General features: G+C 36.3%; 1 protein-coding gene across 1 annotated transcript; it reads left to right on the forward strand.

Moving 5' to 3' along the window:
• The first annotated feature begins 2,275 nt into the window (after nucleotides 1-2,275).
• On the forward strand, nucleotides 2,276-5,717 carry LOC111796912 (disease resistance protein RGA2-like). The gene has a single exon (XM_023679714.1). The coding sequence runs from the start codon at nucleotides 2,308-2,310 to the stop codon at nucleotides 5,566-5,568; it is 3,261 nt and encodes a 1,086-aa protein (XP_023535482.1). The 5' UTR covers nucleotides 2,276-2,307; the 3' UTR covers nucleotides 5,569-5,717.
• Nucleotides 5,718-22,272: the final 16,555 nt, after the last annotated feature.

The raw sequence follows: 22,272 nt of genomic DNA on the forward strand, positions 1-22,272 counted from the left end.
AAAGAAAAAAAGAAAAGAAAAGAGGGAAGGCTTAGGATTCTTGAGAGAAAGTCGAAATTTGCTCGAGACAGTAGTTTGAAGGCACGGTTCATCAAAGTAAGTAACCATACAGATTTTCGGCCAGTAATACTTGTAGGGATTGAAAAGAGTACTAGCACGAAGTATTCCTTACCTTAGGTGGTTAGAAAATGCACGTTAAGTACTTTGGAAGATCATTTTTATGAGTATGTAAGTTATGATAAAATTACCGTTATACCCCTAAATTGAGATTTCTGAGAAGCATGCTCGACTAGAATAGGAGTTGGACAATGTGAATCAATATCTTAAGCATGATATAAAAAATTACCAAATTGCCCTTATGACGAGACTTGTAATGATTGTTGTTTTATATGCTTTCCACTATGTTAGCAAGGAGGATGACCTATTGTGATTTGTGCTCGAGGTGATTGATGAATGTTATCTTCCTGTTGAACTTGTTTGCTTGTATGTCCACATGCTATAGTATGTTTTTGTAATACCCGAAGAAAGAGAAATAGAAATAGAAAAAGAAAAAAAAAGGAAAAGTCGAGAGGGGCAAATAGGTAAATTTGCCCCTCCAACCACCTAAGGGGTCCAAATGAAACCCCATCCATAGTCCTGCAAAAGAGAGATAGTGAGAGAAAGGGGTAGAGAGAACCTAGAGAGAGGAGAAAGGATGAACCACCGGAAGACTCACCAAAAACTACCGTCGGAGTCTATTCCGGTGAATATCATGATGCAAGGAGGCGAAGATCATGCAGAGAGACTTTCTTGGAAGGGAAAAGAGAATGTGGGTGGCTGGAGTCCCATTTTTCATCAAGAAGTCGGAAAACCCGCAAGGTAAGGATCTTGAACGTTTTCTTAGATCTACGGTTTTCCTTTGTGAATCAAAGAGAATGGGCGCGCGTGCAGCCTGCGACTGGCACCTTCCCGCGCGCGTGAGAGCGCGTGGAACGGCCAATTTGGCCCAGTTGTTTTCTGTTTGCCCGATTTTTGTCCCGGTTCCAGTTCTAATACTGTTCTTACGTGAATAGGAACCTAATTTAAAGAAATCAGTACTTTTGGACACTTCACGGGCAAAGAAACGCTAGCAAATGGCATAAGGAACCTCTAGGTGACTAATGAAAGGACGATGAAACGGTGAAACCCAAGGGGCAAGCCACAAGAGACTAAGGTTAAAACCCGATGTCCTCGAACCGAATGAGGAAACCGTGGGAGTTCTATTAAATTAAGATGCGAAGAGAGCCTACAAGTAGGTGGCTTACTGAGTATAATTTTTATACTCATCTCGTTCTCCTTTATTTTTCTTAGGTGTTTGCTGGCTGCTGGTCGAGGTAGAGGAGCGTTTGAGAGCTGTACAGTCACAGAGGGGGTCGTTCCGGAGCGTCAGTCCCTTTTCGGTCTTTTAGAGTCTTTTGTATTTCATTTTATATTTGCAATTTCTTTTGTAATAATTAACAAACAAAATTTCTCTCTTTTGTTTAATTCAAAGTATTTTTATCTTTTTACTTTGCTTTTCTTTTCTTTTATTTTCCTTTTGTTTGTTTTCGATTTCGTCTTTTTAGTCACGATTCGGTTTTTCGAAGCCTCAAAAATCGGGTCGTGACAGTTTTAGCTTCAAGTGTTTAATTGTGTGCTCTCGCTCTAGAATGTGTTTATTTGCACAAAATTAGGGCGTTAGAGTTAAGTTGGCTAGACGATGACCTAGGTTATGACAGCTCCAGTAAACAAAGCAGCCTAGGATATTGAACAACGGTCAATTAACATAGATTCTATTGCTCCAACGCTAAGAAATACTTGAGAAGACTTAACAAATCAGTCTTGAGCTATATCAACATTTTCATTTAGTTGGTTTATTTATTAAATTTTTAGAGTGTTACCAAACTTAAATTTAAATATTTGACGATAAAGGGAAAAAAATCAAATAAATTTTTTTTGATAATAAGAGGATCGAATGTTCGAGAAACATAGATGGGACCAAAAGTACCAAATGGGATCTAAAGTTCAATTTTCATTGATATTCATACGGATTAAATAGAATACAAATTACAAACTAAATAAAAAAAAAAAAAAAAAAATTNAATATATCAAATATAAAATCCTAACTGATTACGGTAATATAAAATATATTCCAATAAAAAAACCTAAAAACATGACCGGTAAGACAAAAATTATTGTCCTTATTGTTTATTTGGAGCCCCACCATGTTAGATAAGGTTTATGTATGCTTTATTTTGGTGCACACAAAACTTCTCGAATTGCAAGCTTTGAGAATCCAAGAAGAAAACCATGGCGGAATTCCTATGGACCTTTGCTGTACAAGAAGTGTTGAAGAAGACGGTGAAGCTGGCGGCTGAGCAGGTCGGCCTGGCATGGGGATTCAAGGACGAACTCTCGAAAATGAAGGACTCTTTACTCATGGCGCAAGCCATCCTAAGGGATGTTGAAAAAATGAAGGTAGACCTTGACTCCTTAAAGCTATGGGTGAAGAAGCTTCAAGATATCGTCCTCAAAGCCGATATTTTACTCGATGAACTCGCTTATGAAGATGTTCGACGCAAAGTGGAAATCGGGAAAGATCGGATGGTATGCAATTTCTTTTCATTCTCAAAAAATTTCTTTGCTTTTCGTCTTAAAATGACAAATGAAATCACAACCGTTACTAAAAAGTTGGATGAGTTAGTTTATACAAAATGTCCTCCCAGATGTGTTGCTACAACATTTAATGAAACTGAAACTGATCTTAACCAAGTACGAGAGACGGACTCCTTTCCTGATGAAATTGGAGTTATTGGGAGGGAAACTGAAGTATCAAATATAGTGGATAAACTGATCGCTCGTAAGAATCAAGAAACTCTGGTTGTTTTACCCATCGTTGGTACAGGTGGATTAGGAAAAACAACTCTGGTGAAGGAGGTTTTCCATCATGATATGATAAGGAAGAATTTCGATACAACTATATGGGTATGTGTGTCTGATCATTTTAAAATCAACAAAATTTTGAGAGCAATCGTGGTATCCTTAAATCCTACATTTGGTGGCTCAGATGAAAGGGAACTCATACTTCGAGAGCTCAAAAGTCTGTTGAGTGTCAAAAAGTATTTTCTTGTGCTCGATGATGTTTGGAATGAGGAACCCGTTCTATGGAATGAGTTGAAGGCCTGTTTACTAAAGATCAGTGAAAATGTTGGAAGTGCTATAGTTGTGACTACTCGGAGTGATAAAGTTGCTGAAATTATGGAGACAAATTACAGACATCATTTGAGGCAGTTATCAGACGATCATTGTTGGTCTTTATTTGAAAAATGTGCATTCGGAAGTGATTTATCAATAATTCCTAATGTGATTCGAGAACAACTTGTTAAAAAATTTGGTGGTATACCATTGGTTGTGAAAGTGTTGGGAGGAATGGTGAAATCATGCAAGAATGACGATGAATTGCAATCGACTTTAGAAAATCTGGTGAGAATTGAATTACCAAAGGAAGATCTTATTTTATCCACAATCAAATTAAGCGTGGATCGTCTACCATCTTCCTCATTGAAACAATGTTTTGCATACTGTTCAAATTTTCCACCTGACTTTATTTTCTATAAGGAAGAACTTGTTCAGATGTGGATAGCACAAGGGTTTATTCAACTACCCAATAGAAGCAATGTAACGATGGAGGATATTGGAGTGATGCATTTCGATATTTTGTTGTCTCGTTCCTTGTTTCAAGATGTTTTTAAGGATAAGAGAGGAAAACTTATATACTGTAAGATGCATGATCATATACACGAGGTCGCATGTGCTATTTCAAATGATCAAAATTTGAGAAGGCACCTTGTAACGAATGGAAAATCAGAAGGTGATGAAGTTCTTTCGATCCGTCAAAGAAGAAGAATAGTTTATTGTTGTGAAAATGTACACTTTGATAGTCGGGATATGATCATCAACTTCATCTACTTGCGCGTTTTAATTATTGATTATGGATTCATAACTGAATTGTCAGATACAATCGGTAAATTGAAGCATTTGAGGTATCTTGACATTTCAAAGTCTGGAATAAATAAGCTCCCAAAATCTATCGTTTTGCTTTACAATTTGCTGACTTTGAAGCTTGGATGTGATGTAAAGCTTCCTACAAAGTTGAGAAAGTTGGTCAACTTAAGGCATTTGGAATTTGATTTTGATTATTCAAATCAAGTTAAGCAAATGCCTAAACATTTAAGCCGAATGACTCAACTTCAAACGCTTTCTATTTTTGTAGTTGGGTTTGAAGAAGGACGTAAGATTGACGAGCTTGGACCTTTAAAAGACCTTAAAGGTAAATTAAGCCTTTTACATCTCGAGCAAGTCAAAAGTAAAAAGGAGGCCAAGGCTGCAAATTTAGTACGGAAGGAAAATATTTCTGATCTACTTTTTGAATGGAGTGTTGAAAGAGAAGACTGTGGTGACAATGATTTGAATGTGTTAAAAGGGCTTCAACCACACGAAAACGTTCAAGCATTGAGAATTCATAATTTTGCTGGTGAACTTCTGCCCAACTGTATTTTTGTTGAAAACTTGGTTGAGCTAAATCTAGACTACTGCAAAAAATGTGAAACTTTACCGATGCTCGGTCAGTTATCCAAACTTGAGGTTCTTAAAATTAACGAGCTCAGTGCTGTAAAAAGTATTGGAAGCCAATTTTATGGGAATTATTGTGATAGCAGAACTTTATTTCCGAAACTGAAAAGACTTGATATTTTGCAAATGGACAATTTAGAGCAATGGGAAGAAGTTACTGCTTTGACAAATTCCACGGCTTTTCCTCATCTCGAAAGCTTAACTATTTGTTCTTGTCTCAAACTAAAGAATATTCCAAATATTTTTACAACTCATGGTCAGAGGTTGGAGGCTGACACGGTTAATGCGAGATTGTTTTCAAGCTTTCAAAGTCCACCAAAGCTTCAATCTCTATGCATTTATAACTGTACTAGTTTGATAAAGCTACCAAACTGGTTGGAATTCTGTAGCTCACTCGTCGATTTGTGCATAGGCGACTTTCACGATGATATTTCCCCCTCAAATTTGCACCCACCAAATTTGCAAAATATGCAGAACTTATCATCGTTAAGACTCGAAAACTTTCATAACTTGCCTAAAGGGCTTGGTGGTATTCCTAACTTGAAAACATTGGTAGTTGAAGGGCCAATGCACGATTATGATTGGAGTCAATTCATACCCATCAATTCACTTGAAGTTCTTGAGTTGCATGAAATAAGAACCGTTAATTTAACACAGCTTCCTCGACAACTTATGTTCCTCACTACTTTAAGATCGTTGTATATTAACAATTTTAATGGCCTTGAATCTCTGCCAGAATGGTTGGGAAACGTTACATCTTTGGAGACATTAGAGTTATGTTTGTGCAAAAATTTGAAAAACTTGTCCTCGAAAGAAGCCATGTCAAATCTAACCAAATTGAATCATTTGAGAGTGCTTGGATGTTCTCAGCTTGAAGTCGGTGAAGGTGACGTTGAACGAGAAAAAGTTTCTCATGTACCCAATATCTTTGTATTATAACACAACTACTTTACGATGGTTTCTTTTCTTCATACTCTCTTTTTTAATGTTTTTATTAGCGTACGTAAAATTATAATTATATTCCTTGTACTCTAAGAATTGTATTAATTTTGTTACTATATTAATTACTACTCCTTTATTGAGTCGATTATATTCAATCGCGCTTCCCATCTTCCTTCTACTCTTATCTTAGCCCTATTCGTTTTAACTTATTTTCCCGACACACTTATTTCTTTTTATGGATTTTGATTTTTCTTGTTCTTTTTGTCGTTTTTTTATTCCGGGTTAACGTATTTCGTGTTAAAAGATTATCGCTACTCCAATAGAGTCTGTTGGATGATGAAAGTCCCACATCGGCTAATTTAGGGAATGATCATGGGTTTATAAGTGAGGAATACTAACTTCATTGGGATGAGGTCTTTTGGGGAAGCCCAAAGCAAAGCCATGAGAGTTTATGCTTAAAGTGGACAATATCATACCATTGTGGAGAGTCGTGTTCGTCTAACATGGTATCAGAGTCATGCCCTAAACTTAGTCGTGCCAATAGATTGGTAAATCCTCAAATATCGAACAAAGAGAGTGTTCGTCTAACATGGTATCAGAGTCATGCCCTAAACTTAGTTGTGCCAATAGATTGGTAAATCCTCAAATATCGAACAAAGAGACTCCAAAAGAAAAGGAGCCAAGCCTCCTCGAGAGTGTTCGTCTAACATGGTATCAGAGTCATGCCCTAAACTTAGTCGTGTCAATAGATTGGTAAATCCTCAAATATCGAACAAAGAGACTCCAAAAGAAAAGGAGCCAAGCCTCCTCGAAGACAGTAAAAAATGACTAAGACTCTAAAGGAGTCGAGGCCAAGCCTCCTCGAAGACAGTCAAAATTGACTAAGACTCTAAAGGAGTCGAGCCTCGATTAAGGGGAGGCTCACTTTGGCCTCCTCGAAGACAGTAAAAAATGACTAAGACTCTAAAGGAGTCGAGGCCAAGCCTCCTCGAAGACAGTAAAAAATGACTAAGACTCTAAAGGAGTCGAGCCTCGATTAAGGGGAGGCTCACTTTATTCGAGGGGAGGTGTTGGATGATTGACTAAGACTCTAAAGGAGTCGAGCCTCGATTAAGGGGAGGCTCACTTTGGCCTCCTCGAAGACAGTAAAAAATGACTAAGACTCTAAAGGAGTCGAGGCCAAGCCTCCTCGAAGACAGTAAAAAATGACTAAGACTCTAAAGGAGTCGAGCCTCGATTAAGGGGAGGCTCACTTTGTTCGAGGGGAGGTGTTGGATGATGAAAGTCCCACATCGGCTAATTTAGGGAATGATCATGGGTTTATAAGTGAGGAATACTAACTTCATTGGAATGAGGCCTTTTGGGGAAGCCCAAAAGCCATGAGAGCTTAGGCTCAAAGTGGACAATATCATACCATTGTCAAGAGTCGTGTTCGTCTAACAGAGTCAAGTACAATCATTACGAAAGTCCAATCATTCTCGAAAATCTCGTGGGATTAGGTTTGCAGTGAGTTTAGGTTTAAGTGTAATTGAAGTCCAATCATTCTCGAAAATCTCGTGGGATTAGGTTTGCAGTGAGTTTAGGTTTAAGTGTAATTGGCAGGTTTTCATCCTCGTTAGTTCACTTCGAAGTCGTTTGCTCGAAATATTCTCTAGGTGTGTCATCACCCCTTTAAATACCTCTTTATGAAAAAAATCAATATTTTAAACCAATAGTCTATCCTCCCGACCATCTTTTGATTAGTTTTTTCTCGGTTTTGATGGAAACTTTTCACTTATGAATCACCTACACGTCTCTTTAATAACAAGTTGAATTACTCCTCCTATAAGTTTAATTGTAATGATTAAAGATAATGATCCCAAGCTGAAGGAGGAAGGTGATGAAGGTTTGGGAACACAAGATATGCTTAAAAGAAGGTACTCGAGTCATTCTCGATGATCTTCACGAATTTGCCTGTAAACCCACGATCTATTATCTACTCGAAAGGATAATCTCAATAGCTACTACTCAAAATGACATTATGTTATAGAAAGTTCGATTTTTAGTGGGAACCAACGTAATTATTTAACTTACAAGGCCTCGTTACGAAATTTCGAAACTAAAAAAATTTCGATGGTTTAAAATGTGGTTTAGTGAAAATCTCATTTGAATTGCCAACATCAATAGAATTATAGTGTTAAAAAAAATATTTTTCTCATGCAAGTTGCATATTGACCCTTTATTTTCAATCTATTTGAACAAATCATTATTTTAAACTAATATTTTAAAGTGAACTAATATTTGGTTAAGTCTAAATGCCTAAAGGGTGTTACTCACTAGATAGGATAAAAATGTCATCGGATCTTACAAGTAGGTTGCTTATTGAATATGTTTATATTTGTCAGATTCTACTTTTTTTTTTTTTCAAGTTATCGTTGATTGTTGGTCAAAGTGGGGGAGCCTTTGGGAGCTACGTGGTCGCAAAAGAGGGTCATCTCGGGCTGTCGATCCTGTGTATTGGAGATTTTGGTTCTTTCAGATTTGTATAAACCATTGTCTTGTTATGAATTATGAATTGTTTTTTAAATATGACTTTGTTTGGTTATAAAAGGCATAGAATTTTATCGTACTTTTTAGTGTTAGCCCATGAACCGACGGTGCTTCAATGTCCCAGAAATCGAGTCGTGACAAATTGGAACGACCAAAGATTTCTACTAACCTAAAGTTGTTACAGTCATCATACCTTATTCTCGTACGTGGAAATGAACATTTAAAACTTTATAATAAAATATTGTCATAGACTTACATGTTTGAAAACCAACATAGGGGTGGTCTCCCGAACAAAATTGGATGTATAGTAATTCTCTACCTACCATCCACACCCCTCAAACCAACAAAATTATCATTTTGTTTCAAGTTCATTTTGACCCAAAAATCAAAGGTTTTAGCCACAAAAAATTGTGAATATTGTACCTGATATCTCTTAGTGTTTGGAACTTCATGAAACCAATTCCTAAAGCTTCCTTGATGACAGCACTCGGGTTTTAGTATAGTAAAGGTGTTAGGATCGATACCAGTTGTTAGCTCTGATACCAATTGTTAGGATCGCTCAACAACGCACACACTCAATCAAGACGAACACAAAGAACAGGAGAGAGAAAATACAAGGAGGAATATTGGTTAAACGTTTTATTTTTGATGACTTCAGACATATACAACAAGAGATAATACCGAGAATGAAGAGAAGTACATTTTGAGAGCACTGACAATGGCGTATATATATGGTTCCAATTTACTAAATATAGCTTCCAAAGATTTAAACCAGATATAATCTAACAAATATATCTCTATCAAATCTTTACCAAATATCTACCATATATATCTCTATCATATCTTTACTAAATATCTTCCAAATATATTTCTACCAAATCTAGGCATTATGCTCCATATCCCAACAATCTCCAACAAAATATATGTCTACCAAATCTAGACATTAGGCTCCATATCCCAACAATCTCCCACTTGGAGACTGATCCAGTCAACCACAATAATCTCTCAATTAGAGACGGGTCCAGTCAACCCCAACAATCTCCCACTTGGAGACTAATCCAGTCAACGAAGAATTTCATTCTCAATCTGTACCATACCAATTGAGGCTTTGCATAACCTCAATGTTCCAACATCAACACAAAATGTTTGCTGGATTCCTTGCACCCTCTATCTTCTCCAAACACATCACCATCTTCAACTAACCTCCGAGTGAAATGGTATCGCCTTCTGTGTTTTGAATGATAGATTGGGTTCCTCGCCAACTGCATGACACTCTAACTATCGACCTGAAGAATCTTCTCGCGCTGCTTCTTGCCTAATTCTTTTAGATAGTCTGTCATCCGTATCATCTCCTTTCCAGCTTCAGCTAATGTCACGTACTCAACCTCAGCAGATGAAAGAGCAACGCATTTCTGAAGCCTAGACATCCCATCATCCATGGCTTGCTCCCACTTAGTTGTATCCTCCAACTGTAGGGTCTCATCAAGGGGCTTTCGTTCCCCTTCATTAGTCACCAACCAATAGTGTAAAGGAACATACCTATCTGATACTCTGATGGCTCTGGATGATATTTTCAACACCTGCTCAGGTGTCACTTGATCTGCTCCTGGTTTCTCAGCAACAGTCTCATGAGGTTCTTGAGTATCTGCTACAACATCACTAGGTGAATCTTTTAGCAACTCAACCTCAACTTTAACTTGCTTCACCTCTGGTTCCCCAGCAATAGTCTCAGGAGTTTCTTGAGTATCTGCTACAACATCACTATGTGAATTGTTCTGCAACTCAACCTCAACTCCCACTTGATTCGTTGTCCCGGTACTTTTCTTCAATTCTCTAACAGTCTTTGTGAAGCTAACTCGTTTCTGATTGCTCATAACGCAGTTCTCACAAGGACTCGTATCAACAGATTTCAGACGTTCCAGAACTCCTTCTGGCATCTTCATTCCTTTAATGCTCATATGTCCAAGTTTATTATGGCATAGGCTTGAACTTGAAGTACTCTCAGCAACAGCAGCTCTGTTCATACACCCTATAGTGGTGTATAAAGTTCCAGATTTTGTGCCACGTGCTATCACCATAGCACCCTTCAAAATCTTCCACGAACTCTTACCAAACTTTGTTGCATAACTTGTGCTATCCAATTGACTAATAGAGATCAGATTCTTCTTGAGATTAGGAATATATCTAACATCCGTTAATGTCCACTTATTTCTTGCCAGAGTTTTTATGCAGACATCCCCTTTTCCTTCGATCTTCAAATCTTTGTTGTTGGCAAAATACACCTTCTCGAAACTTCCAGACTTGAAATCTCGAAACAACTCTTTATTTGGAGACAAATGAAAAGATGCACTCGAATCCAAAATCTAGGATTCAATCGGACTGTCCACGCTGAGGATTAGAGCATCCCCAATGTCTTATGCTGAATGTATCGAATCATCGTCATTCTCTGATTTGTGATTCTGCTTCCTCTTTGTACAATCGGCCCGAAAGTGACCTTTTACTCCACAAGTCCAATACTCTACATTTGGTTTGTTTGGAGATTTTTCTCGGTTCCTTGATTTTGATCGCTATTGTTTGGGCCCTTTGATTTACTTAACTCAATCTTCTCATATGAGATTGCGTGCAATATATACCAATGACTGAGAGTATTGCCTGATGAATCTTCGATTTCCCGTTTGCGAATACTTTCGCGAAGAACTACATCTCCGATTTCAGTTTATCAAATCCTCGTGAACTACTGATCGCGGCAACAAAAGTATCCCATGACTCGGGTAAAGATGACATCAAAACCAATGCCTTAATTTCATCTTTGAAATTAATACCCACCGAACTCAGTTGACTTGTAATCATATTGAATTCGTTTATATGACCAGCAAGAGATCCACCTTCAGACATTTGTACATTAAACAGCCTTCACATCAAACACACCTTGTTCATAGCCGACGGTTTCTTGTACATATTCGACAACGCCTTCAACAAATCTGACCTTGTTTTCTCCTTGATGATGTTGAACGCCACGTTTTTGGACAACATCAATCGGATCAACCCTGAGGCCTGACGATCCTTGAGCTTCCACTGCTCTGTGGTCATACTATCCGGCTTCACCCCCAACAGTGGTTCGTGAAGATCTTTCTGGTATACCCGACGGTTTCTTGTACATATTCGACAACGCCTTCAACAAATCTGACCTTGTTTTCTCCTTGATGATGTTGAACGCCACGTTTTTGGACAACATCAATCGGATCAACCCTGAGGCCTGACGATCCTTGAGCTTCCACTGCTCTGTGGTCATACTATCCGGCTTCACCCCCAACAGTGGTTCGTGAAGATCTTTCTGGTATACCCGACGGTTTCTTGTACATATTCGACAACGCCTTCAACAAATCTGACCTTGTTTTCTCCTTGATGATGTTGAACGCCACGTTTTTGGACAACATCAATCGGATCAACCCTGAGGCCTGACGATCCTTGAGCTTCCACTACTCTGTGGTCATACTATCCGACTTCACCCCCAACAGGGGTTCGTGAAGATCTTTCTGGTACAGATAATCTTCAATCTGCATCTTCCAGAAACTAAAATCGAATCCATCGAACTTCTCAATTCCAATCTTTGAAATTTCCATCTTCACAGATCGTGGTGAATTTCTCCTCGCTCTGATACCAGTTGTTAGGATCGATACAAGTTGTTAGCTCTGATACCAATTGTTAGGATCGCTCAATAACAATATATATGGTTTCAATTTACTAAATATAGCTTCCAAAGATTTAAACGAGATATAATCTAACACATATATCTCTATCAAATCTTTACTAAATATCTACCATATATATCTATTGTGAAATATATTCCAAATGATTTAGGCATCAGACCCCATATCCGGATATTCCAAATATATCTCTGCCAGATTTAGGCATCCGGCTCCATATCCCCACCAAAGGAAGGATATTCCAAATATATCTCTGTCAGATTTAGGCATTAGGCTCCATATCTCCACAAAAGTTTGCACATATTGTGTCTCATCCATAGGTAGAAGATATTGATGTGATCTATTCTAATGAATCGACTACCTTTTGGTTTTCTTAAAACACCGTTAATTTTTACTCAAATTGATCATCTTTTGATAAGCTCTTACATATCTTTTGATAAGCTCTTACATATTTATGGATGGTTTTGAACCCTAAAAAAAAATGAAAGTCACACAACTAAATTAAACAATGGCCAATCCTATCTGAATCCGATGTGAATCAAACACACAACTTTTTGATCGAGAATCAAACAAGCTACCATTGCCCCACGAATCCAATAAGGATACAATTTGTAAATCTTTTAATATTATATTCTTTTCAATTCGCAAATTCATAAATGTACAAATCAATACCCAAAACCTTTCGTCCAAATTCATAAATGTACAAATCAATACCCAAAACCTTTCGTCCTATAGAGTATTGTAATTAATGCAACAACTCAAAACATGGACATGCTCATAATGGCTCATTCTATATATTGAGGTTTTCCTCAACGTCTTTTCATCTTTTCATTAGAATTGGTATTTCAGTGGTTAATTTTTTATGACTATAGTACTACCCATATTTATGGTTGACTTGGATTCTTGAATAATCTACATCATTTATGTTCTTATTGTAATAAGTCAAGTAATGTGTATATAATTTATAATGATAGGATGAAGTCCCTAAATTAAAATTGAAAATTAAATATGAGAAAAAAAATGTAGGAAAATCATTCCATATAAGAAAAAATATAGAAAGAATGAATGGGTCTACAAAATATAGTTTGGCTTATGTTTTACTTAAAAAATAAAAAAAATAAAAAAAAAATCTCAATCCAAAGCAATTCTACTCTCATGCGTGTGTGCTACTTTCAATTGGTGCAATGGTTGGGGTTTGAGCAATGCTTCCAACCGATGCACCCTTCGGGATTAGAGCAATGGTTCCAACCGATGCACCCTTCGGGATTAGAGCAATGGTTCCAACCGATGCACCCTCTGGGTTAGAGTAATGCTTCCGATCGATGCACCCTCCGGAGTTAGAGCAATGCTTCCAACCAATGCACCTTCCGCTTTATCATTCGCTCTGATACCAATTTGTTGAAATTAAAAGCCGCTCTGATATCAACTTATAGAAAATGAACGCTCTGAAACTCACTTGTTTAAATAGCTCTCACGAAACTGTGAAGGAGATGTCGAGAGGGGAGAGACAAGGAGACAAAGAATTCTTAAAACCCTTGTACTTCTTTTTAACTCTATAACTCTTGCTTTGGTCTTTACAATAGACAACCTATTAATTTATAGGTTTTCTAAAACCTCAAATTCGCTATCCCATCACCCACTTATGCTCTTTACAACGGACAACCTATTAATTTATAGGTTTTCTAAAACCTCAAATTCGCTATCACATCACCCACTCTCTTGTTGGCCCTTCATTTTTTTTCTGTCTTTTTCTTCTCACGACCCAACCGTTCATCACCTACGCTCATTCAGACTTTGCTCGCAAGCTGCTTTGTAATTCATCGTTAGTTAAAATGTTTAAATTATTTGACTCTTCAATCGAACATATAAGATACTCAAATTTTGAGGTCATTGATCTCATGAGTTTTTCAATAATCACCATTTGTTTCATATTTTCGCCATGAATTTTCATATTGTTTGCAATAGTGTGAGTTGAGCAAAATATGCATCAACATTCTCGCCCTCTTTCATCTGTAGAATTTCAAACTCTTTCCTAAGAGCTTGAAGTTGTGCTCTTTTGACTCTTGTGGAACTCTGGTACTTCTGCTTCATAGAGTCCCCAATGATTGTTTCCATAATAGACACCACTGATTGACATGCCTTTGTGACTACTGAGCTCTTGAGCACCCCCTACATGGACTTGAAAAAAGAAGGTAGAAAGGATTGAGTATATAATATACTAAGCAACCTACTTGTAAGCTCTTATCGCATCCTTGACCAAAGAGGTGACCACTAGCAAACCACTAGCTAACACTAGGATCTAGACGTGTCGTTATTGTTGTGCACAGCCTTAGGTATTTGTAGCAATGTCCGGTGTCCAGAGTCGAGGCGCTACCTCAAAACACTCTCAAAATTCGGTTGAGACAATATGGTGAGTTATAGCCTGCTTGACATCTATTCCACAAGTCATAGAGTCGCAAAAGGTCGAGGGTGCCACCCGTGTACATAATAAAAGCTTTGTTGGTTACTCATATATCAAATCAAAGCAAAAAGGGGACTGGGACCAATGTGTTTCTTTAATGGTTGGTAGCAGAAGGTTTTTTGAACCCGACGTGAATCAAACGCGCAACCTTCTAATCAGTCATTGCGTCACAGATCCAATATTGATAGAATTTGTAAATCTTCTATTATAATATTATTTTCAATTCACAAACTCATAAATGTACTAATGAATATTACAACTTTTATGTTCACATCGCCTAAAGAGTACATGGTGCTCAAAGACATTGTCTCTTATGATGTATTGTCATTAATGCAACAACTCAAAACATCGACATGCTCATAATGGGCCATATTTGTTGACACTAGTGTTTTGGATTTTCATTTCAATCTATTATATTTTATGTTAAGAGATTATGGTCGACTTTAATTCTTGAATAATATAGTTTTTATTCCTATTGTAACAAAAGATTTCATTAAAAAAATAAAAAGTAAAAGCACACTCCTATGTTATAATCCTTCCGCCAATCTCAACTAATATTAAAGAACAGTTTTTCCAAATATGTTGAAATTTTAGAATTTTGAATTACTAGATTTGATCTCAAAAAATAAGGAAGAGATAGAATTAATTTCTTGTTGGTCTTAAGAGGAGAATGAATCGGAAAGGTGCGAAGCAGTGAGACCGAGTTCAAGGAGCGAGGAGCGAAGCCGAGGTTCAGGCAATGGAATTGTGAGACCGAGTTTAGACTGGTTAGAATTGATCTAGACATACATTGAATCCATAAATAATTCAAATATATATATATATATATATATATATATATATATATATATATATATATAGTTACTTGAATCACTCTCCGGGACTACACAAAACCCCCATCGGAGTAGGCGTGGAAGGTGTCGCACTCCAAAAGCATGATCCAGCCTTAGATGACGTGGAAATATAGGAAGGTGTTAAGGAGTAATGGGCAAGGCATTCTTTGGTCTGAGTTAGATCTATGTTTGTGTGAGTGTGAATGCTATATCTTTCTCTCTAAAGGGTTACACATTTGTTATTTGTCTTTTTTATGTTTTTTGAGTAAATTTAGTCGTCTCGCATTTTCAGCTAGTTGAGTGGTGCTGAAGTGGTTAAGAGACTTATTGAGTGTTTCAACTAGTTTGTGTAAGTGTGTGTGATGAGGTATTTGAGTATCTTTTTGCTTTGTTGTTGTTTTTCAAGGCTTATGTGTTGAGAAAGTAGTCCTTTTTGATATTGATGAGTATTGTGTGTTCTGAAAGAAGAGTCGTACTCTAATGGGTAACATTTTTTGTGTAGTACTTTTTTATTGTATGTTCATGGATTGTTCACATCTATTGGTATTTATTTTTGTCCAGTCATGTTAGGGGCCAACAAACACTTATTTAAGCTACCAAATTTAGAGGTTATATATATATATATATATATATATATTATATGTATATATTTTTTAATGATAGAATGAGTCCATGAATTAAAATAGAAAGTTAAATATGAGAAAAAATTTAAAGAAAAAATATAGAAATAATGAATTTCTCTACAAAGTAGTGATTGAATTTGACGTTAATAGCCAAAGAAACCTCCATACATACCAATATAGAGGAAACCTCCATACACACCAATGCTACTCTCAGGCTTGTGTGCTACTTCTAATTGGTGTAATGGTTGGAGTTTGAGCACTGCTTCCAATTGAGGCAGCCTTCGGGGTTAGAGCAATGCTTCCAACTGAGGCAGCCTTCGGGGTTAGAGCAATGCTTTCAACTGATCCAGCCTCCGCCTCTGGGGTTAGAGCCTCCGGAGTTTGAGCAATACTTCCAAACGGTGCATCCACTATGACTTCTGTATTACTTCCAATTGGTGCAACTGTTGGGGCTTGTGTTTCATGTGATCCAAGAGCACGAAATGAAAATTGATGATCTAAATTCACATCACCGGTGACATCACCAAAAGTGGCACCCACTTTCGCACAACATTGCCAAGCAATCACTAAGAAAATGGTGTGAAAGAGCTTGAAACCTTTGCCCATGGTCATTGTGCAGTGTCTTCAAGTTGTAGGGTTAGGGTTACAAGCTCGTTTCACAAATGATGAAGAGTAGCAATGGCAAAGGTGTGAGTGCTTAAATTTTTCTAATAATGTGGAGCCGTATATATAGTTTTATGCGAAAACTATATTGAGAAAAGACTACCAAATTTAGAGAGGCTCTTATATTTTGGGGTTCCAAATATTCCAAGTATTAAATTCTAATTTCTCAAGCTATAAATTTGGTCTTTTGAAATTTTGAAGTTTGAATGAATGTACGTTAATGTTATTCAATTTTCAAGTCTAATAAATTATTCTTTAGATTTCATTAATCTTTCCATTAATTCAACCTTCAAGAAAGAGAATATGATAAATATTGTAAGACTACTACTTTTCATGTTTGAATTTTCCTCCATCGAGAGGATCAAAGAAATCGAATTTAATAAAAAATTTAATCATATTCTTGCGAGTTGCACACGGGTTCTCTATTGTATAGGTAAAAGACAATGACGTAGTTGATTCTGATGAATTAGACACTTCTTTTGTTTCATCGAATAACTTTTAATTTTGACTTAAATTGATTGTCTTTTTGATTGATTCTTAAAGATTTATTCATGGGTGTGAAATCATAGCTCATTAGGAGACCTTCACAAAGAATATATGAGGAATTTTAAGCATTAGAAGGACTTAAATTAGGCTCGGGGACATGAAAGAATATGTAAGTAATCAGTTCCGAGCTTTTCTCAAGCAATACATGTAGGGAATAACCCTTAAAAATTAAGCTTGACATTGTAACATCCGAGCTCCGATGAAAAATTTAATACACGATGTTTTCTTTTGAGTCAAACTTCCTGCAATTTATTCACAAACTTAGATGTTGAATTTCAAAATGAGGTAGGAGAGAAAAATGCTTAAAAAATCTCATCACCTTAAGAAAAATATAAAAGAAAATAGTAAAAGTTTTGAAAAATCTGTCAAAGTCAACCTCCAACCAGGGGTCTCGTAAGCACCTACTCATAGTTCCAACGAGAGGAGAAAAAAAAAAGGAAAAGAGGGAGGGTTTAGGATTCTTGAAAGAAAGTCAAAATTTGCTCGAGACGGTAGTTTGAAGGTATGGTTCATCCAAGTAACCACACAAATTTTACGCAAGTAATACTTGTAGGGATCACAAAGAGTACCAGCACGAGATTATTCCTTACCTTAGGTGGTTAGAAAATGCACGTTAAAGACTTTAGAAGATCGTTTTTTTGGATGAGTATGTAAGTTATGATAAAATTACGGTAGAAGCATGTTGTCTTGTTTATTATGCAAGCAAGAAAGAGAACATGCACGACTACAATAGGAGTTGGACAATGTGGATCAATATCTTATGCATGATATAAAAAATTACCAAATTACCCCTGTGATTAGACTTGTGATGATGGTTGTTTTATATGCTTTCCACTATGTTAGCAAGGAGGATGGCCTATTATGATTTGTGCTCGGGGTGATTGATGAATGTTATCTCCCTGTTGAGCTTGTTTGCTTGTATGTGCGCATATTATAGTATGTTTTAGCTTCAAGTATTTAATTGTGTGCTCTCGCTATAGAAGGTGTTTATTTGCAGAGATTTACAGTGTTAGAGTTAAGTTGGCTAAACGATGACCTAGGTTAGGACGGCTCCAGTAAACTAAGCATATTAGGATATTGAACGATGGTCAATTAATATAGATCCTATTGCTCCAACGCTAAGAAATACTTGAGAAGACTAATCAAAGTCGTCTCAAGAACGCGTTAAACCACCTAGTCGCCTTAGTTAAGCCAGCCTCGGTTACACTTTTGTCCTCATTTGTATTCTCTTGGGTGATGAAAACCTTTAATTCAATTCAAACTTTGTAATAGTGAAATTTTCAATATGGGTAGGAGGGCGAGAAAATTTTGTAATATGGGTAGGAGGGCGAGAAAATTTTCAATTTTCAAACTCGACAAGCTCCCTTTCAAAGATCTCCTCGATTATTTATTTCGTTTCATCTTCCCAAAATAATCTTTTGTTTTTTCATATAAAAAATAATATTAATTTGCATCTTATATCTATTTTCGTCCTTAAATTTAAAAAATGTTTAATAAATTCTTATTTTTTTTTAAAAAAAAATTAAATTTATTAACACTCTAATTTATTTGTTATGCAAGGAAGAAAGGTTGTTTGGTTTTTGTGTGAGCCAGAAAATTCAAACTTGCTACCTATGAACAACATAGGATATTGCAACTCGAGCTATATCAATATTTTTAATTAGTTGGTTTATTTATTAAATTTTTAGAGTATTACCAAATTTAAATTTAAATTTAAACTTTATTTTTTCATAAAGGAAAAAAAAATCAAATCACATTTTTTGATAATTTTATTTTCAAGAATTCGATGTACTAAAAAGACAGCAAAAATAAATGTAGAGTTATTTGATTTAAATTTCCTTGTTTTGTTCGTGTATTATGTAATGCTATATAATAGCGAATTTCATTTTCAACGTAATGTTGTTAGATTTAGATTTGATTTAGTTATTTGAATTAGATTGGATTTAGTCTTCCTAGATTTAGTCTACCATATTTGATTTGAGTGTATTTGGTATATAATAGCGAATTTCATTGTTCGATAGAGGGTGAGATTTCTCCCAATTCTTTTCATCTTCGCAGTTCTGTCTTTATTCTTAATCTTTGGTAACAGAGGCATGCCCTAAACTTAGCCAAGTTAAAAGTAGAAGCAGCAGTTTTCTACTTATGTCATAATAAAAACATGTCGATTCAGAGTTCATTTGTGCCGCTTGCAATTCCGAAATTTGATGGATACTATGATTATTGGGCAATGCTCATGGAAAACTTTTTGAGTTCAAAAGAGTACTGGGGTTGTGAAAATTAGTGCTAACTTATTTTAGCTGGAATTAGTAAAGTGTTAAGCCATTCATACTTACGAGGAGGAATAGTTTATGTCGGTAGAGTTTTTGTAGGAGCTATTTATAGTATTTATTTTTGTTTAAATAGTAGCCCTCAGCTTAGTAAAACAAAAGCCACACCAGTTCATTATTTGAGTTGTCTCTGTATTACCCTCTTGGAGTAATAATAATTTCATATTTATTCACACATTTGAGCGTGAGATATTGTGACAGTTGGTACGGTTTGATATTATTACTCAGCAAGATGAATGGTGGAAGTGCTTCTATGAGTATAGCTATGGAAAAGCTTGTTGGCAATAACTATAGGTATCGGAAGTTATGCATAAAAGCTTATCTACAAGGGCAAGATTTGTGGGATTTAATTGAGAGCGATGACATAGAAATTCCAACAGATACTCCACAAAATGCAAAATTACGCCAACAATGGAAGATCAAATGTGGAAAAGCCTTATTTACCTTGCGAACTTTGATTAGCAAGGAGTAAATTGATCATATTCGTGATTTAAAGTCACCCAAGCAACCGTGGGAAACCCTTCAAAAGTTGTTCACTAAGAAAAATACAATTCGATTGCAATTTTTAGAGAATGAACTAGCTGTGGTAACTCAAGGTAATTTTTCTATTGAAGAATATTTCTTAAAAGTGAAAAATCTATGTACTGACATTCAGAATTAGATGCTGAGGAACCAGTGGATTACGAAAAGAATTTATGCCTTTTGTTTCCTCAATACAAGGGTGGGCAAATCAGCCTACGGTAATTGAACTGGAGAATCTTCTTTCAAATCAGGAAGCCTTCGGTTAGCAAATGACCAGTAGCAACGAGTTTTCTCCAAAGTCAGAAGATGCTTTGTATGTCAAAGATCAAAGGAGACAAAATTTTCATTCAAAGCCTTCATCAAGTAATGCGNAGCAAATGACCAGTAGCAATGAGTTTTCTCCAAAGTCAGAAGATGCTTTGTATGTCAAAGATCAAAGGAGACAAAATTTTCATTCAAAGCCTTCATCAAGTAATGCAAATCAATTCAGAAGTGAGTAGTCGTCAAAGAAGCCATTTAAAGCTTGCTACAGGTGTGGAAAACCTGGAAATTTTAAACGAGATTGTCAGGTGAAAGTGGTATGTCATTGTTGCGAAAAGTCCGGCCATATTAAGCCAAATTGTCGAGTCAAAATGCAGGAATCAAAAGCAAATGCTGTATACGTAAGAAAAAATTCTTCAGATCCAATTTGGGAATACTACTTAACTACTGAGGTTCTTGATGAGGTTCTTGACCAGCCAACAAGTGTGACCTCGGTTGTACATCAAGATGGTGGTTNGATTATTACTGGTGATGATAGTGTTGAAATCAGTAGTCTTTAAGATGCCTTGTCTGTTCGTTTTGAAATGAAAAGATTAGGTGAAGCTAATTGTTTTCTGGGTTTAGAAATTAAGAAACGTGATGATGGTTATTTTCGGTCTAAAAAAGGATATACATCAAGTTTATTGCAGAGGTTTTGTATGGAGAATTCAAGAGAAAAAACTACTTCTATGGAACCAANCGGGTTTGAAAAAAAAATCTTGCTTCTGTATCACAAATAACAAATTCAGGAAGGTATGTTCTTTTTGGTCCTAAAGATGTTCAAATATTATCTAATGTGAAACATGTTGCTGCGGATNAAATCTAAAACTAGCTAGAAATGAAGGGAAGTCATTAGCAGATGCGACATTCTTTCGTCAACTTGTTGGTAGTTTATTCTANGATTGGGTCATGTGGGTTTCTCGTTGTTGCAGAAAATATCCACAAAACAACTTCTTCATGGTGTCCCTGTCTTTAAAGATATTCAGCATGATGAGATTTGTTCAGGCTGCCAATATGGCAAGTCTCATTGTCTTCCTTTCNTCCATTGAGTGGTTTTGTGGATGCTGATTGGGCTAGTGACGTGAACGACAGACGCTCCACAACCGATTTTTGTTTTACAGCAGGCTCTGCCCCAATTTCATGGTGCAGTAAAAANGTTATTTTCGTATTTTTGGGTCAATTTGTTACGTTCATGTACTGAAACATAATCGAACTAANTACAGCAGGCTCTGCCCCAATTTCATGGTGTAGTAAAAAACAAAGTACCGTTGCTTTGTCAAGTTGTGAAGCAGAATATGTAGATGTTACAATGGCTACTCAAGAATGCTTGTGGCTCAGAAGGCTTATTCAAGAAATGGNGCATATGGATTTGGAAACAAAGATGATTATTCGTGTCTCGTGATGTGATGTTTGATGAAATTTCAAGTTACAGAGATGATGCAGATAACAGCAAAAGTACAACTACTGTTACACTTTTTCCTGACGATTCTACATTAGGGAGAAAAGAATTTCCAATTGCGACAGACATTCAAGCTCAAGAAAATAGAGAAACCACTACAAATATTAAAGTTNATAGACATTCAAGCTGAAGAAAATAGAGAAACCACTACAAATATTAAAGTTGCCACAAGAAAAAATCCTCAAAGACAAAAAAAGTTACCAGGTCATTTGTCTAATTTTGTAGTTGACATTAATCAATTTTCTGTTTTGTCATGTTTTTTTATGGGAGATACAAGTGAAAATGAGCCGAGGTTGTACAGTGAAGCTAAAGGAATTTCAGAATGGGAAAATGCAATGATGGAAGAAATTTCAACACTTCGAAAAAATGACACCTGGGAGCTTGTACCAAAACCTTATGATGCCGATATAATTACTTGTAAGTGGGTTTACAAGCTGAAGAAAAAAGCCGATGGTAGAATTGATAGACACAAAGCTCGCCTTGTTGCTCGTGAGTTCTCTCAGCAATATGGTCGAGACTATGACGAGACTTTTAGTTCGATCGCAAGGATGATAACATTACGGACAATCATCTCTTTAGCTGCTAGNGATCGCAAGGATGATAACATTACGGACAATCATCTCTTTAGTTGCTAGTAAAGGCTGAAAGTTATGNTCTGTATTACCCTCTTTGAGTAATAATAATTTCATATTTATTCACACCTTTGAGCGTGAGATATTGTGACAGGGGTT

The sequence above is a fragment of the Cucurbita pepo genome, chromosome LG06, assembly GCF_002806865.2.
Source record: "Cucurbita pepo subsp. pepo cultivar mu-cu-16 chromosome LG06, ASM280686v2, whole genome shotgun sequence".
NCBI lineage: Eukaryota > Viridiplantae > Streptophyta > Magnoliopsida > Cucurbitales > Cucurbitaceae > Cucurbita > Cucurbita pepo.